Source organism: Mesoplodon densirostris, chromosome 4, assembly GCF_025265405.1.
Source record: "Mesoplodon densirostris isolate mMesDen1 chromosome 4, mMesDen1 primary haplotype, whole genome shotgun sequence".
NCBI lineage: Eukaryota > Metazoa > Chordata > Mammalia > Artiodactyla > Ziphiidae > Mesoplodon > Mesoplodon densirostris.
Genome location: NC_082664.1, coordinates 99,362,951 through 99,382,088, shown reverse-complemented (window position 1 = coordinate 99,382,088; position 19,138 = coordinate 99,362,951). Strand labels below are relative to the sequence as shown.

The window sequence follows — 19,138 nt, the reverse complement described above, 5'->3', positions numbered from 1 at the left end:
GCTTTTTATCTCATTTAGGGTTTGTGCTTCTCCTAAGGTTTCTGCCTCTTACATATCTGCTTTGTATTTCAGGATTCATATGAGCGAGCAAAACATATCTTGAAGACTCATGCAAAAGAGCACAAGAATGTAGCAGAAGCTTTACTGACCTATGAGACTTTGGATGTCAAAGAGATTCAGATTGTTCTTGAGGGGAAGAAATTGGATGTGAGATGATAGCTCTTGATGCATTGTTGGTTTTATTGCAAGACCATAAGTAGCACTGCAGTAGTCGTATTTTGCAACACTTTTCTCCCATTCTTGGTATCACTCAAGGGTGTGAAACACTTTGTCAGTCTTTTGTCACATTTATCTAATTTTGATTATTCTCATGATGGACACCTACTGCAAACAGCAATTTATTAAAGAAAATAAAGAACTATCAGGATTGAAAACAGCTTGTTTGAGAAATGTCAATCAGTTATTAAGTTGAAAATAAGTAATGATTTTATGGTTGGTTACAGTGCTAGACGTGAATAGAAATTGTGCCTTTAGCTCTTGGAAGTATTTTTACTTAGGAAAATAAAATTCTTGAAGGATTGTCTTTATTTCTAGATAGTACCACTGATCTTTGATAAAGAAATGATGCTATTTGGCTATTGGTAAATCATATTTCTACATACATCAGTGGAAACTTCATTAAGATGCACTTAATTATGATCTAGATTGACCATATATAAAGTGTTTTTTTAAAAAAATCTAAGAGTAGAGAATTGTGAACCTACAGATACAATCGGAATTTAAATGATTATTATAAGCTTTTTAAAATGCAGCTTGCATTTTCATGTTCTTTTTTTTTTTAACATTACTATCACTCTGAAAATGAAGTTTACTTCAGAGCAGCAGTATTTTGTTAAATAAACAAGTAACACACCTCAAATTATGAATAACTATGTAATTATGCTTTGCGTTAAAACCAAAATAAAACCAAAAACCCAGTCCCATTCAAAGTGAACTTTTGAATTATGCTGTGTTAGAAATGGAAAGTTGTGTTTATTTTTCAGTCAGATTTTGTGAATATGAATGTGTTGTTACAGAATTTACAGATGACTTTATTTAACTCAGTAGAAAAATTATTTTAGAGCACATTGTAGTGGTTTTACAACCATACTATATTCTTGAAGTGATTTTATTAAAATTACCTACAGTTTTCTAGTAACTTTTAAGCTGTATATGGTCTTCGTTGAGGTTGGTAGAGGGAGCTTGCTACATGATATTCTTGCCCTTTATTTGGGTAGTTTAAAATTTTGATGTACTTTCAAACTTAGAGAAACATTACCAGAATAATACAAGGAATTCTCATATACCCTTGATTCTGATATACCAGTTATTTTCATTTGCCCGTTTTTTATGGCCTCTGCTTCCTTTCTCCCTTCCTCCTCTCTTCCCTCCCTCCCTCCTTCCCTCCCCTTCTCTCTGTGTTTATATATATATGAGTATACATGTCTTTGCGTGGACACGTTTTCATTTGTCTTGGTAGACTTCTAGAAATTGCTGTGTGATGTGGTGAGTTTCTGTTTAACTTCTTAAGAACCTGATGAACTGTTTTGAAAGTAACTATATAATTTAATGTTCCAACTACCAGTGTATGAAGGTTCCCGTTTCTCCATATCTTGTACAGTGTTTCTTATAGTCTTGTCTTTTTGACAAAGCCAATCTAGTGGGTATGAAGTAGAATCTCATTGTGGATATAATTTACATTTCCCTAGGACTAGTGATTTTTTTTTTTTTTTTCTTTTTGCGGTATGCGGGCCTCTCACTGTTGTGGCCTCTCCCGTTGCGGAGCACAGGCTCCGGATGCGCAGGCCCAGCGGCCATGGCTCACGGGCCCAGCCGCTCCGCGGCACATGGGATCCTCCCAGACCGGGGCACGAACCCGTATCCCCTGGATCGGCAGGCGGACTCTCAACCACTGCGCCACCAGGGAGGCCCTAGGACTAGTGATTTTGAACACCCTCTGCTAGGCTTTTGGTCATTTGTATATCGTCTTTGGAGAAATGTCTGTTGAAATCCTCCCTCCCCTCTTTGGGTTGTTGTCTTCTGTGTTGTAAGAGATCATATATTCTAAAGACAAGTCCTTTATCATATGGATCTTGGGGGTTTTTTTTTTTTTTTTTTTTTTTTGTTTGTTTTTTTGGCGGTACGCAGGCCTCTCACTCTTGTGGCCTCTCCCGTTGCGGAGCACAGGCTCCGGACGTGCAGGCTCAGCGGCCATGGCTCATGGGCCCAGCTGCTCCACGGCATGTGGGATCTTCCCGGACCAGGGCACGAACCCATGTCCCCTGCATCGGCAGGCGGACTCTCAACCAGTGTGCCACCAGGGAAGCCCAATCTTGTGTTTTTTTAATCCAGTGTGAAAATCTCTGTTGTTTGAGTAGGGTGTTTAGTTCATTCATATTTAATATTTATGTAGTTGCTTTTACATCTGCCATTTGCTATTTGTTTTCTGTTTTTCTCATATCTAAAGAGATCCCTGTGTTCCTCTTCTTCTTTTCTGGCTGCACAGCATGGCTTGTGGGATCTTAGTTCCCCAACAGGAATTGAACCCGGGCCCTAGGCAGTGAGAGCACAGAGTTCTAACCACTGGACTGACCGGAACTTCCCTGTTCCTCCTATTGTGAGTTATGTCTTAGCAGTTGCTCTAGGGATGACAGTACGCAGTTATCACTCTTAATCACAGGCTCCTTCAAAATAATACAAGTTTAATTCTTTCAAAATGTAGTAAATTTGTTGCTTTCTTACCTACTTCTTGGCCCTAAATAGCAGAAAGAAGAGGAGAGGTGACCTAGAGAACCTCAGTCTCTCCACTGGGAATTGGAATAGCCTCTAATTTTAGCCACAGAAGGTTTTTCTCAACTGTATATGTTGGGATTTTGCAAAAATCCTGTTCTGATGAACCTCCAGGTGAGATTGGTGGGAGGAGTGAGTGGTGTGGCTCTTACTCCTTAGCTGCCCAGAATGATTGTCGTCTCTGAAGGGGTTATAGGGAAGTCGTGTCCATATCCCCCTCCCCGACCCCCCACCACCCCTGTACCTCCTCCTTTTAGTTTAGTGTATATTAGCAGGTTGGGCTAGAGGAATCAGCTGTTATGCGGTTGATTTTTTTTTTAACTCTTTCCCTTATTTGCCTTTTACTCCTCCCCTTAATCTAAAAGCTCTGTTTAATGCAAATGGAAATCTTTATCCTCCTCCCTACCCCTTCCTTTATATATTGAGGCTTTGGGGTAGGAGAAAAGTGCACAACCCACCATCCCCCTTCCCCTCTGCATTAAAATTCCTTATTTACCCCTTTTCCCCTTCACATTTCGTCCCACTCCTTTTCTGGCAAAAAGGAGCCTTTTCCTCTCTGTGACCCTAAGAGCATACTGCACAAGGGAAATCGCCCCCATCCAGATGTGGCTCCACTCTTCATTTCTCTTGTCTTCTGCTGCTCTTTTCCTGGTGCTCTTTTTGTCGGTGGGGTGTGGGTAATAGAACAGCCATGGGCTTTGGGGGACCTTTAACTGTTTGTTTTTTCCTTTTCATTTATATGAACACAGAACGTTCAATTTCAGAGAACCAAAAATCCCACCTTCCCACCGAACACTACTAAGGGGCATGTCTTCTGCTCCATACCCTTTCTGTTTTTCTTTCTCTCTTGTTAATGCTTTTAAAAACAAATGAGTTTTTTTATATAAATAAAGTTTTTAAAGTGTGAAAAGAAAACAAACACAAAAGAATTAAGAAAATGGTCATAGGAACATACATATTGATAATTACCTTAAATGTGAATGGATTAAATGCTCCAACCAAAAGACACAGGCTTGCTGAATGGATACAAACACAAGACCCATATATATGCTGTCTACAAGAGCCCCACTTCAGACCTACGGACACATACAGACTGAAAGTGAGGGGATGGAAAAAGATATTCCATGCAAATGGAAATCAAAAGAAAGTTGGAGTAGCAATACTCATATCAGATAAAATAGACTTTAAAATAAAGAATGTTACAAAAGACAAGGAAGGACACTACATAATGGTCAAGGGATCAATCCAAGAAGAATATATAACAATTATAAATATATATGCACCCAACATAGGACCACCTCAATATATAAGGCAACGGCTAACAGCTGTAAAAGAGGAAATCAACAGTAACACAATAATAGTGGGGGACTTTAACACCTCACTTGCACCAATGGACAGATCATCCAAAATGTAAATAAATAAGGAAACAGAAGCTTTAAATGACACAATAGACCAGATAGATTTAATTGATATTCATAGGACATTCCATCCCAAAACAGCAGATTACACTTTCTTCTCAAGTGCGCACAGAACATTCTCCAGGATAAATCACATCTTGGGTCACAAACCAAGCCTCAGTAAATTTAAGAAAATTGAAATCATATCAAGCATCTTTTTGGACCACAACATTATGAGATTAGAAATGAATTACAGTGGAAAAACATAAAATACACAAACACATGGAGGCTAAACAGTAAATTACTAAATAACCAAGAGATCACTGAAGAAATCAAAGAGGAAATCAAAAAATACCTAGAGACAAATGACAATGAAAACACAACAATCCAAAACCTATGGGATGCAGCAAAAGCAGTCTTAAGAGGGAAGTTTATAGCTATACAAGCCTACCTCAAGAAACAAGAAAAATCTCAAATAAATAATCTAACTTTATACCTAAAGGAACTAGAGGAAGAAGAACAAACAAAACCCAAAGTTAGCAGAAGGAAAGAAAACATAAAGATCAGAGCAGAAATAAATGAAATAGACACAAAGAAAACAATAGCAAAGATCAATAAAACTAAAAGCTGGTTCTTTGAGAAGATAAACAAAATTGATAAACCATTAGCCAGACTCATCAAGAAAAAGAGGGAGAGGACTCAAATCAGTAAAATTAGAAATGAAAAAGGAGAAGTTACAACAGACACCGCAGAAAGACAAAGCATCTTAAGAGACTACTACAAGCAACTCTATGCCAATAAAATGGACAACCTCGAAGAAATGGACAAATTCTTAGAAAGGTATAACCTTCCAAGACTGAACCAGGAGAAACAGAAAATATGAACAGACCAATCACAAGTAATGAAATTGAAGCTGTGATTAAAAATCTTCCAACAAACAAAAGCCCAGGAGCAGAAGGCTTCACAGGTAAATTTTATCAACCATTTAGAGGAGAGCTAACACCCATCCTTCTCAAACTCTTCCAAAAAATTGCAGAGGAAGGAGCACTCCCAAACTCATTTTACGAGGCCACCATCACCCTGATACCAAAACCAGACAAAGATACGACAAAAAAAGAAAATTACAGACCAATATCACTGATGAATATAGATGCAAAAATCCTCAACAAAATACTAGCAAACAGAATCCAACAATGCATTAAAAGGATCATACACCATGATCAACCAGGATTTATCCCAGGGATGCAAGGATTCTTCAATATACACAAATCAATCAATGTGATACACCATATTAACAAATTGAAGAATAAAAACCATATGATCATCTCAATAGATGCAGAAAAAGCTTTCAACAAAATTCAACACCAATTAATGATAAAAACTCTCCAGAAAGTGGGCATAGAGGGAACGTACCTCAACATAATAAAGGTCATATATTACAAACCCACAGCAAACATCATTCTCAATGGTGAAAAACTGAAACCATTTCCTCTAAGATCAGGAACAAGACAAGGATGTCCACTCTCACCACTATTATTCAACATAGTTTTGGAAGTCCTAGCCTCAGCAATCAGGGAAGAAAAAGAAATAAAAGGAATATAAATTGCAAAAGAAGAAGTAACACTGTCATTGTTTGCAGATGACATGATACTATACATAGAGAATCCTAAAGATGCCACCAGAAAACTACTAGAGCTAATCAAAGAATTTGGTAAAGTTGCAGGATACAAAATTAATGCATCGAAATCTCTTGCATTCCTATACACTAATGATGAAGAATATGAAAGAGAAATTAAGGAAACACTCTCATTTACCATTGCAACAAAAAGAATAAAGTACCTAGGAATAAACCTACATAGGGAGACAAAAGATCTGTATGCAGAAAAGTATAAGACACTGATGAAAGAAATTAAAGATGATACCAACAGATGGAGAGATAAACCATGTTCTTGAATTGGAAGAATCAATATTGTGAAAATGACTACACTACACAAAGCAATGTACAGATTCAATGCAATCCCTATCAAATTACCAATGGCATTTTTTACAGAACTAGAACAAAAAATCGTAAAATTTGTATGGAGACAAAAAAGACCCCGAATGCACAAAACAGTCTTGAGGGAAAAAAACGCAGCTGGAGGAATCAGACTCCCTGACGTCAGGCTATATTACAAAGCTACAGTAATCAAGACAATATGGTACTGGCACAAAAACAGAAACATAGATCAATGGAACAAGATAGAAAGCCCAGAGGGAAACCCACACACCTATGGTCAACTAATCTATGACAAAGGAGGCAAGGATATACAATGGAGAAAAGACAGTCTCTTCAATAAGTGGTGCTGGGAAAACTGGACAGATACATGGAAAGAATGATAATAGAACACTCCCTAACACCATACACAAAAATAAACTCAAAATGGATTAGAGACCTAAATGTAAGACTGGACACTATAAATCTCTTAGAGGAAAACATAGGAAGAACACTCTTTGACATTAATCACAGCAAGATCTTTTTTGATCCACCTCCTAGAGTAATGTAAATAAAAACAAAAATAAACAAATGGGACCTAGTGAAACTTCAAAGCTTTTGCACAGGAAAGGAAACCATAAACAAGATAAAAAGACAACCCTCAGAATGGGAGAAAATATTTGCAAACAAATCAACGGACAAAGGATTAATCTCCAAAACATATAAACAGCTCATGCAGCTCAATATTAAAAAAACAAACAACCCAATCCAAAAATGGGCAGAAGACCTAGATAGACAGTTCTCCAAAGAAGACATACAGATGGCCAAGAAGCACATGAAAAGCTGTTCAACATCACTAATTATTAGAGAAATACAAATCAAAACTAGAATGAGGTTTCACCTCACACCACTTAGAATGGGCTTCATCAGAAAATGTACACACAACAAAAGCTGGAGAGGGTATGGAGAAAAGAGAACCCTCTTGCACTGTTGGTGGGAATGTAACTGATACAGCCACTATGCAGAACAGTATGGAGGTTCCTTAAAAAACTAAAAATAGATACCATATGATCCAGCAATCCCACTACTGGGCATATACCCAGAGAAAACCATAATTCAAAAAGACACATGCACCCTAATGTTCACTGCAGCACTATTTACCGTAGGCAGGTCATGGAAGCAACCTAAAGGCCCATCGACAGACGAATGGATAAAGAAGATGGGGTACATATATACAATGGAATATTACTCAGCCATAAAAAGGAATGAAATTGGGTCATTTGTTGAGACCTGGATGGATCCAGAGACTGTCATACAGAGTGAAGTAAGTCAGAAAGAGAAAAACAAATATCGTATATTAACGCATATATGTGGAACCTAGAAAAATGGTACAGGTGAACTGGTTTGCAGGGCAGAAATTGAGGCACAGTTGTAGAGAACAAACGTATGGACACCAAGGGGGGAAAACTGCAGGGGGTTGGGGATGGTGGTGGAACGAATTGGGAGATTGGAAATGACATGTATACACTGATGTGTATAAAATTTATGACTAATAAGAACCTGCTGTATATATATGAAAAAAGAGACAAATCAAAGAAAAAAGCAAGACATGTAAAAGTGAAAGTTTAAAGCCTGTTTCATCACAAGCGTCCCTTTATCATTTCACATCCATCAGCTCTGTAAATGGTTTAAAACAGTGGTTCTCAAGTGTCACCTGAGCATCCCTGGAGTCCCAAGACTCAACCGTTCAAGGGGTCCAAGAGGTCAAAACTATTTCACAATAACAGTAAACGTTATTTCAATTCTCATTCTGTTTTAAGTGTACAGAGCAGTTTTCCAGAGACAAGATATGTGATAACATCATACTTCTAATGGCTAATAGAATGTATGATTGTGTGTGCTTGTATTTTAAATTTTTCAGTTTTATTTTCCAATACAGTAAACATCAGTAGATACAACCTACTTAAAGAAAAGTTCCTTGGAATTCTCAATAATTTTTAAAAGTATAAAAGGATCCTATATCTGCATCATAAAAAATAACAAACACATAAATAAAAGGATCTTAAAGCCCAAAACGTTCAGAATTACTGTTTTACAAGATTGTGTCTATCAAATCGTCATTAAGGTATGATTACTTTCCCCCACTTTTAATAATCAAAGACCACACACACACACACACACACACACACACACACACACACACAGAGTCTGCTAATCAAAACATCTGGTTGGTTTAAGCTCATCCGTGTAACACCACTAAAATGAAATAATTAAATTTGAACTACAATTGCCATGTTAGCAAGTGAAGCTTTACTCTAGGTTAAGGTCAGAATTCAAATAAGCATTTTATAAAACTGGAAAAATCTTAGAATCTAATAATTTACCTCTGAGAATCCCTAAGAAGTACAGAGATTCCAAACTGAGAACTTTAGGGTATTGAAGCGTACATAGAAACATCTGAGTTAAAGCTTACATTTTAAAAATATCTTTTTCTTATGCTTGTAAATATGTTTTTTCCAAAACATGGATACCAACAATAACATGTGCCTTATTTATGTCAAATCCTTCAATTAAACTTGCAAAAACAAAAGAAAAAAGAATTAGGAATATGAAGGCTGTGAGCGTTTCAAATATTTTAGTGTACCTCTTTCCAGAGTGAAATTTGCACTGCAAAATTTACCTGATCTGGATGTTTGTAAATCCTTCATTCCTACTGCTTTATTAGGAACAGAATCTTTCACTCCAACTGCAGGCTGAATGGGTTTTGAAACAAGTTGATTAATAAATAATGTACATTTGATACAATCTGTAGTTAATAATTCAAGACAAAAATATAAGTTTTTACCTTCAAGTGAGGATATTTTTCAGGAGAATCTAAAAGGCAAAAGGGACATAGAATCAATTACACGTAACTATGAAAGCCAACTATATATTCATGCAGTTAGTACTGAGCAGAATCCTCATGCTTGGCCTTGGCAGTGAATACTTTAGGTTTTGGTGTTTTGTTTCTTGGGGGAAGTTAGGACTGCAACAAGACAGACATATGAATCCACTATAGATACTGAAGAAAAAATAGGAGTACAGGTTTAACAAAACATGCAGTTAAGATTTCAAAAGTAAGATTATGTTCCAAAAGCCTTTATAAAATAGAAAAATGCACATGTACCAATGTGAACATGCTGATTGATGAGGAGAAAAGTGATCTTTAATCAGAGGAACAAATCATGACCCCGAGAAGGTAAATGTGAAAGCTGATGGTAAAATGCAACAGCATATCTTGAATGCAATACACAAGCATCATTTACACCATTATACTACAAGTATTTATCATGTTCTTCAATTTGTCCTGTAATTTAGGAAGTGCACAGTTGGGATGACAGTTCAGTTGAATGTATAATTCATTTCTCATCAGAGAAAGTGTTATGAACTGATCAGCTTGGATATACACTTGTAGAATTATAGTTCATAAAAATATTCATTTTTTTACATACCCATGTGGGCTACTGGTATGCCTACATTTCTTGGATCCTCTAGTTTAGTCATCTTAAAGTTTCTCGATCCAATCATGCAAGAAGGTATATAAGGCACATCTAAGAAATAACATATTATAAGTTTTCAATATCGAAGTACGATTATCAAAAAGGAAAAAGTAAATTTTACTGCCACAGAATTATTAGATATTAAAAATCTTTCATATTTCAAAATCAGTGTAGTATTTACTGAAAGTAACAATTTTAGCATTTAGGGAATGAACCCTATTAATTTCTTTTGTTTCCAAAATTAGTTTGGTTCAGTATATCATGCTAATGTTTAAAAGGATTTTTGTGAAACAATTATCATCAAAAAATTAGCTTTCTTAGGGACTCCCCTGGCGGTCCAGTGGTGAAGACCCCATGCTTCTACTGCAGGGGGCACGGGTTCAATCCCTGGTCGGGGAAATTAAGATTCCACATGCCAAGCCAAGCAGCCAAAAAAAAAAAAAAAAAAAACCTATCTTAAAAAAAAAAAAAACAGCCAACGCTTCCATATTCAAATTAATCTCATTTGAATAACACATACCAACACAACATATATCTTTGATGCCTGATAGTTACAAGGAGGAGCTGGGGTTTACCTCAATTCTAGCACCCACTCCTGCTTCCAGTATTCTCTGGAGCAGCAATGATCTAACCTTGTTTCAGTGTAAATACACTGAAGTCATCTAAGGAGAGTTCTCTCACGTTTCCTCATCACCTCCACAATCACCTCCCTAACACCCTTCTTTCTACCCTCTATCCTTTCACTATATTCTTTTCTCTTCAAAGGTAGTCTCTGGATCTGTGGTCTTAATTCTCCCCCTTTTACATTCTTTTTATGGATCATCCCCACCACTTCTTTTTTCCTCTTTGCTTAGCAGTGGCACCTTACATCTATAAGTTCTACTTCAACGCTTTGCTACCCTCTTAAATATGGAATATTTAAATATGGAATATGGAAGCATTGGTATAAAAAATGATATAAACACACTCAGAAAGAAAAACAAAATAATGCTTTTCCTTGACCCTGTTCTGTCTTGAACTATCCAGTGGCTCCTCTTCCAGATTTCTCTCAATGCAAGCCTACACCCTTGCTACTCTGAGAGCTTGTCAGAAATGCACAATCCCAGACCTGCTGCTCAGCATGTGCACTTTTCACAAGGTCCCCAGGGGACTAATTAAAATTTGAGAAACTCTGATCTATCAGTCTGCTTCTACATTCCCACAGTAAGAGTGGGAAAGCTTTGATGTTCGTCTCTGACAAGTTTCGGTGCTGGAAGCTCACTTCAAATTTGTCTCACGTTTCAAATACTCTTCTCTTCCCTTTTCTAAAGACCTATTTTACTTTGCCCCCGTCCTCCACAGGCCCCTGCTTCCTTTTCCTTCATTTACTCCCTGTAACTTCTGCCTCTCTCATTCTTTAGTCCTTCTTTCCTCTTCCTCATTTCCCGACTTTCCTTAGGTTGTAGAGTACCTTGAAACGGAACTAATAATTTAGCTCCTGAAAGGGGACTCTCAATTTAATCTGTGCCTGACACCAGATAAGATACACAGCTTCCCTCCTTTTCTCGTCTTTTTCCTCACTATGCACTTGACAGGTGATTTTCTTTTTTTTTTTACATCAACAGTGTTATGTTTTTTAATAGTTTTCAGAATATAAGCTGCATAGCTTTTTAGAATAAAAAATGATATAACTTCAGTACATGCTTTAGGACACTTGGTTAAACAACAAGCAAACTGTGTCTTTGAGGACCACCTCAAAAGGGTGGCACACTTCACAGTGTAACTTGGTAACAGACATGGAGATAGATGATTATATCATGGCATGTTGTCTACAAAAGAACATCTGGACACTCAGAGCTTAAATAGAACACAGCACACAGTTAAGTATTCAAGCACTGCTTTTTGGCCAAATAAAAACTGCCTAAAAACTGCTGATGGATTTTTGACAAGAAAAAAAAGATGTAGCTGCTTAGTTCTTCTGATACAGCACTTCTTTTCCAGAATGAGACAGGCTCAGTTCAACTTGAAATCAGTGTGAGGAATGATTCTTCCTCTTAACCGACAGGTGATTTTCTTTGGCTATTAGAATATATCAGAATTCCCATTTTAAATCAACATGCTGTCAAATGACTTTTTCATAAAAATATAGTTCTTACCTTCTACTTGTCCATTTAATATATTTTTTCCTCTTTGACCTGCAGCTCCAGATAAATGATCAACATACTTCTCTGGAAGACTCTCAGAGATACTCTGTTAAAATTGATATTAATAATGAGTTGCATAAAGCTTTCCTAATCCCCTTCTAATAGCTGAAAATACCCTACTTTTTAAAAATTTCCTACTTTACAAGCAATTAGATTTAAAAATAAGAGAAGCATGCATTGAAAACCCAAACATTGAAATAGAAAACTTCATATACACTCTCTAGATCAAGTCTATCTTTTATCCTCATTTGGCTACTGACTCTGTAAACTGAGCATGGAAAGCCAGAGGAATTATTTTCACAGACAAAATATGTGCCTGACTTACAGGCACATTTCAGCAAAGAATTAACTTCAAAACACCTAACTCTACTTTGCATTCCTTGTCAAAAGAAGAGAGTATTTTTTAAAAATATGTGTTTAAATAAATTCTTTAATAAGTACACTTGCTGTAAATTTAAAATATTTCTAAAGACAGAAATTTTTTAGTATTAAAATAATATACTTGGCATGAAAAGAAACCATGAAGTATGTCATGTTGAGCATAAACAGAACACTGTAGAAGCTGCTTCATTTAGGTAAACAAGGGCTTATAAGAATCTGTTATTTGATAAAATTTTTATTCATAGGAAAAATAGTTGAATAAAATAGCGAAGTAGTAAGAAAAACTTTTATGTTTAAATCATAGCAGAAAATTTAAATATAGTTATGCAACGCTTCAAAAAAGTACAGCAAGCTTTAATAAGGGAAGAATAAGAACTTTTATTTATTAATCATCTAAATGTGCCAAGCTTTTCTTATGCACATTTTATTTTCTACATACAACAACAATGATAAAAGTGATTGTAAGGACAGTTACCCCACTTCCTGTTTCCTGGTCCTTCCAAGATGCCAGAGTGTAATGACGAACCGATGGGATCCGCTGCTCTCTCTGTCCAGAACATCACTCCCCTGGACCCTCACGTGATTGGCTCCTTCCCATCCTCCCCTTGGTAGCTTTTCTCACATGCAGATCTTTTCTGACTACCTAAATTCCACTCCCACCCCCATCCCCATCCTACCTACAAACTCTCTCAATGTTGTCTGACCTAACATTCTCCATGTTCTTTGCCTCTCACTGTTGTGGCCTCTCCCGTTGAGGAGCACAGGATCCGGACGCGCAGGCTTAGTGGCCATGGCTCACGGGCGCAGCCGCTCCGCGGTACGTGGGATCTTCCCGGACCGGGGCACGAACCTGTGTCCCCTGCATCGGCAGGTATACTCTCAACCACTGCGCCACCAGGGAAGCCCTCTCCATTTTCTTTACATGAAGGACTTAACAGTGACTTATAAAGGATTCCTGTTTGGTTCCCTCCACTACAGCCTAACCCCTCAATTGGTACAGTCAGTGTCTAACTGCCCAGTACATAGTTGGTATTCAATAACAGGAATTTATTTAAGACCAAAACATTTAAAATGTCGAGAGGACCTCAAGTACCAAAGCACTTGATACCTATAGGAGATCTCTGATAACAGTCTATAGAAACTTAACATACCCCAAGCTAGAAATCCACATGCCCATTCTAATTTTCCTATTCTTAACACTACTGTCATTTTATTGTCCTTCAGCTTTTAAAAAAGTGCCCCAGCATTTAGTGAGTCACTAATTGCCACTGTGATCATTTTTTTAATTAGTTTCTGCTTTATAAAAAAGTGAATCAGTCATACATATACATCTGTTCCCACATCCCTTCCCTCATGCATCTCCCTCCCTCCCACCCTCCCCATCCCACCCCTCCAGGCGGTCACAAAGCACCGAGCTGATCTCCCTGTGCTCTGCGGCTGCTTCCCACTATCTACCTACCTTACGTTTGGTAGTGTATATATGTCCATGCACTGTGATCATTTTTGTCTTACATTTCTATAGCACCCTTTACAGTTTACAAGGTGTATTCACAGCTGTTACCACATCTGTTCCCTACACATACCTGAGAAGTGGGTACCAGTACCATTTTTACGAAGGAGGTCACTGACGCTCAACCAGGGTAAACAAGTTTTTCCGAGATCCCACAGCTAGTGACAGAACCAGGATGCTACCATGTCTTTTGACTTTAAACACAGTGCTGTATCACTGCAGCAGCTGCCTATATCTAACAGATCAGGCCCTTCTTATCTCTTTCCATAGCTGTCACCTTACAACAGGTCATCATTACTTTATATTTACGTTACTTCAAGTATGGCTGCCATAAAGGTACTCAACGCACACTAGTTTATCCAAAATGGTGTGTACTTATTAAAACATCGCTAAACCAAACTGTTGGTATTATAACGCCACATACTTATTATTCCCCATTCTTTTGCTTCTCTTGAAACGTTCCTTGCAGATCTATTTGAAAATCCAAATGTAATAATACTTTCAAGTCTCAGGCACTATCTTTTTCAGGTCTAAGTGGTAAAAAACTACATTTCAACCTGTTTCTCTCTGAAGCTCACTAGGAGTTTTACACATCCATATGTACAAAGAAACATACATTTGCTTGGGAGACTGGGACTGACAGATACACCCTACTATATATAAAATAGATCAATAATAAGGACCTACTGTATAGCACAGAGAACTCTACTGAATACTCTGTAATGGCCTATATGGGGAAGGAATCGAAAAAAGAGTGGATATATGTATAACTGATTCACTTTGCTGTATATCTGAAACTAACACAACATTGTAAATCAACTATACTCCAACAAAAATTTTTTAAAAAAAGAAAAGAAAAAAGAAACATACATTTGGCCATAGGCTGACCTGGAATAATGCTTCAGTTTTTAGATAAATTTAACTTCAGAACCCAAACTGATTCCTTATGGCTTCTAAGCCTTGGTTTTTGCTCTGTGCTACACTGGTTTCATTAGGTGAATCTTGCAAATTAACAAAAGTGCACTATGTGGTAGTTATTATACTTAGCACACAATTATTTAATTAATTACAGGTTAAAAATGTAAGGAAAAACTTTTGATGGGCAAATGCAAAGGTGAGAAAGTAAAGTCAAAGCACCCCCCTTTTATGTTTTAACATCACTCAGTGCTTATATTTTAAAATAAAAAAAACATAATAATAGAAGCCAGTACCTCAGAATCCCAAGGTGATTCTATACCTTCCTCTTCTCCTAATCCTAACGCTGACATCATATCTGTAAAATGCAGCCACAGATACATTAATGAGAACATTTACTACTATGAAATTTAAATACATATATGTCTATCTCCATCCACAAATATTTAAATAAAATAAAGTAGCAGAAAAGAATTTCAGAGGGTTGAGGCATTTTCAGGAAGAAAAAGTTGGTAGTAGTTGGGATACTTCTGAAGAAACGGAGCAAAAGAAATATACTTAAAAAGAAATGGAAAAAAAAAAAAAAGGGCTTCACTGGTGGCACAGTGGTTGAGGGTCCGCCTGCCGATGCAGGGGATACGGATTCGTGCCCTGGTACGGGAAGATCCCACATGCCGCAGAGCGGCTGGGCCCGTGAGCCGTGGCTGCTGGGCCTGCGCGTCCAGAGCCTGTGCTCCGCAACGGGAGAGGCCACAGCAGTGAGAGGCCCACGTACCGCAAAAAAAAAAAAAAAAAAAAAAAGAAAGAAAGAAATGGATAGTATATTTGGATCTACACACTTTAGATGTTTTTAGACTAGCCTTTAAGCATAGAAAAAAATTCATAAATATTCACTAACTCACCATTCCTATTATTTTTCTGAGCTCCATCAACAGAAGTCAAATTGTTATGATCTGTTTGCTCTTGTGGAGCACTTTCAATATCAGTATCATTTTCTTTTTCTCCAATTTCTGGATTTGTTGCTCCTTCCTATAAAAACAAAACAAAACAAAACAAACACCTCATTCCAGAAAACATCATATTCATTCATTTGGTCATTCAATCAATCAGTAAGACAACAAACATTTATTGGATATATCAAATCATCGGCACTATCCTGGGAGAAAAGCTGGAAATATAAATAGAAGACCGTTTCTGCTCTGTATTCTAGGAGAAATAGAGCTACATGAAAACAAGTAAGAACAGCAAAGTATCATTCAAAAGCTCTACAATTGATGTGAACAGAGTACAGGAAGGGCACAAGGAAAGAGGAGTCAGCTGTATCTGGGTAGCTCAGGAAATGCTGCAAAGACAGGTCTGTGTCTTAAAAGACACACACAGTGTAGAGCAGGGACGTGAAGGGGATTCTAGAAAGGGCATCCTGAGCAAAAGGACAAGGCGTGAAACAACATAACAAGTCACGTGGAAAACTAGAACACAGTTACCGGGAATGGTATGGAGAGACAAAACTGGAGGATCAGAGCCAAACCAAAAAAAGCAAGTGTCCTCCTAGAACATGAACTTTCTCCTTCATGTGATGGGGATTCACTACATAAGTAGAGGTGTTACATCTTCACAACTATATTTTAGAAAGGTCACTCTGGCAGCAACGTAAAGATGAACATCAGGGGAGCAAAACTAGAAAAGAGCATTTCAAAATTATAAGTGAGAAAGTAATAGGAAATGAAAAATGGTAAGCAGGTAGAAAATACTGAACTTGATGAGCAACAGGATGTGGTGATTTCAGGGAGGGATGGAGTCCAGGATTTTTCCTGCTTTGGTATTTCAGTGATGTTATCTACTAGGATGGGGAAGACAGATGACAGAGTAGCTTACAAAGAGTCAGGAAAGAGGAAAGCATCAGGGACAATGTCTTCAGTTTGAGGCATAACAAATTTGAGGCACCCAGGGGACTTAGAGGAAAGTTTTGGATAAATGCATTTGGATTAGTAATAGATAAACTTATTCAGGAAAAGCATATGATGTTAAGATAAATATCTGTAAAATATACTAACCTGGTGTAATTAAATGATGCAAACCTATGCAGAGTTCTGAACTTTTGAAAATATAAACTGGTCTGGGGAAGAAAACTATGAGATTCAATTTTTTGATTATATATTGCAACATTTGTTTAAGGATATAAAATATACTCTTTCATGAATATGCGCAAATATTCATTTCTGGGATATTATAGCAATAAGCATTTTTAAGTTTAATGAAAAGATTTAATTGTAAAACACCAACTCAAGAGACTACAGGAAAACTCCTTTTCAAAAATTAATCGTAAAAGATAAGTTTTAAATTGTAGAAGAGAATGTTTATGTGATTATGGAATTATGGGGCATTTTTAAGTACTACTATGATGTACGGAAGAAATATAAAACCCTATTTTAAAATTCACATGGTTTCCTTATTCACCTGTGAACAGCACGCTAATAACTCTTACTATCTACGCCTTACAGAATGGTAGTTAAAGATTGGGGAAATGATATAGAACTAAAAAAAATTAGTAAAACTATGATTATCCAAGTTGGAGATTTAAAAGTTCTCAGATACATCTATGATTAACAAACAGGACCCAATATTCACATGAGGGAAGAACAAAGGGACTAAAAAATCAAGTAACCAGGATTCCTGGGTTTTAGATATGAAAAAACTTTACATGTTAGTTTAACTTGTATAACAAAATTTTTACATGCTAGTTTAACCATAAATACTGAAGTTAATAAAGTTTCTCAAGAATAACATGAAATGTACCTACTGCTGGAGATATTTTAAAAAGTAAAAAATTATCTTGCAAAGATAATTTTGTACACTCTTCTGGTAATTTTTCCTTCCTTATTATTTTATAATAACAAGTAGTTTATATTAGAAAAAAATCATAAATTGTGCTTTCATTCATTTGATGTGTGTATATGTGCCCATTATGTGCAGATATTACTAGGAAAAGATAAATCAGAATCTCTCAGAAAAAATGATTTCTATATTTTTTTCTTTAATACTGTTGCAGTTTAAAATTTTCTCATTTAATGACTTGAAATTAAGAACCTCATTTACACAATTAGAAATTATAATCTTAGTGAAAGACTAGATAAAATATTTATTTACTTCCTCTTTGTTTATTCTCAAAAAGATCTAAAACACCTACCAAGAGGATTCCAAACAGTAAGATAAATTAGTTAAGTATATACCAAACAGTAAGTAAGAAACCACAAGAATCAGAAGGGCCCCAAATTCTTAATTCATAATAAATCTGATAAGGCCTAAAACAGAGCTCTTCTTGCATTATCTATGAACAAAGGTTTTGCTAGATTAAATATAAGACATAACCTTATTAATTTAAAAGTGAGAATTTTTTAAAAAGGAAAAAACTTCAAATTAAAACTAACTTCCACATGGAACTATATTCAATACCTTGTAATCAACTATAATGGAAAAGAATTGGAAAGAATATAGATATATACATATATATGTATAACCAACTCATTTTGCTGTACACCTGAAACTAACACAGTATTGTAAATCAATTACACTTCAATTAAAAAACAACAACAACCAAAAAAAGGTAAGGATCAAATTCTCTTTCAGTTCTTCATAAAAATCAACTATATGTCATTCAAAAGAGTATGAGCATTTTTTCCCATGACCTGATTTTCTCTTGTTAATTTGAATTTGAAATAATTTCTATCATATTTTATAATATAGAGTTCCTGCTCTCACTTAACCCCACTATTTCTGTTGTTTGTATAATAATCTCTCTCATCTTGACCCTCATTCAATCTTTAAATTCATCTTGTCCTTCTTAAATGAATTATTCCCCTTCATCCCCCTCCCCATCTTCATATTCATCTAGTTGTTCTTTCTAGTTGCTTTCTCATTCTTTCCTTTCATAATGGCATACTTCAGAATGGTTTACTGCCACCAACGTTCATAAATCTCAATCCTGCACATATATTGCTCTTGTTATTACACTGTTTTCTATCATGATCTTGAGGAATTCCATTTCTGTAAGGGATCCTTTTCATCACTGTAAGAATCAGGGGGCTGGTATGTGAAAAAGCACAGAAAAAAAAAGTTAAAAACAAAACAGAACAACTTACCTTTGTAAGACCAAGGCCTGCTAAAGACTTGAGAGGTTTTGGGAGAGGTTCAGGTGATGGGAAAGCAGGATGAGTGACCCCCTGGATTGATGGTTTGGGAAAGGTTTTGGCCACATCTTCATTTCCACTATCAGAACTATTGTGCTCAAAGAAGGTTCTCTCTTCTGGTCTCACGATGCCACATTTTGCTTCTACTATAGTGAAAACAAGGTGGAGTACATGAGAACATCCGTAATTTCAAATCAGTGAATAACACAAGAAGGACAGTCTTCA

At 36.4% G+C, this 19,138-nt stretch overlaps 1 protein-coding gene across 1 annotated transcript in view; it reads right to left on the bottom strand.

The window, feature by feature from the left end:
• The window catches only part of LOC132488554 (ankyrin repeat domain-containing protein 26-like), a 116,331-nt gene that overhangs the window by 77,887 nt on the left and 19,306 nt on the right, over nt 1–19,138 (bottom strand). Inside the window, 8 exon segments of the mRNA XM_060096864.1 lie at nt 8,554–8,562; nt 8,879–8,951; nt 9,044–9,072; nt 9,690–9,788; nt 11,873–11,966; nt 15,023–15,084; nt 15,629–15,755; nt 18,866–19,059. Of these exon segments, the coding sequence (XP_059952847.1) occupies nt 8,554–8,562; nt 8,879–8,951; nt 9,044–9,072; nt 9,690–9,788; nt 11,873–11,966; nt 15,023–15,084; nt 15,629–15,755; nt 18,866–19,059 (687 nt within the window).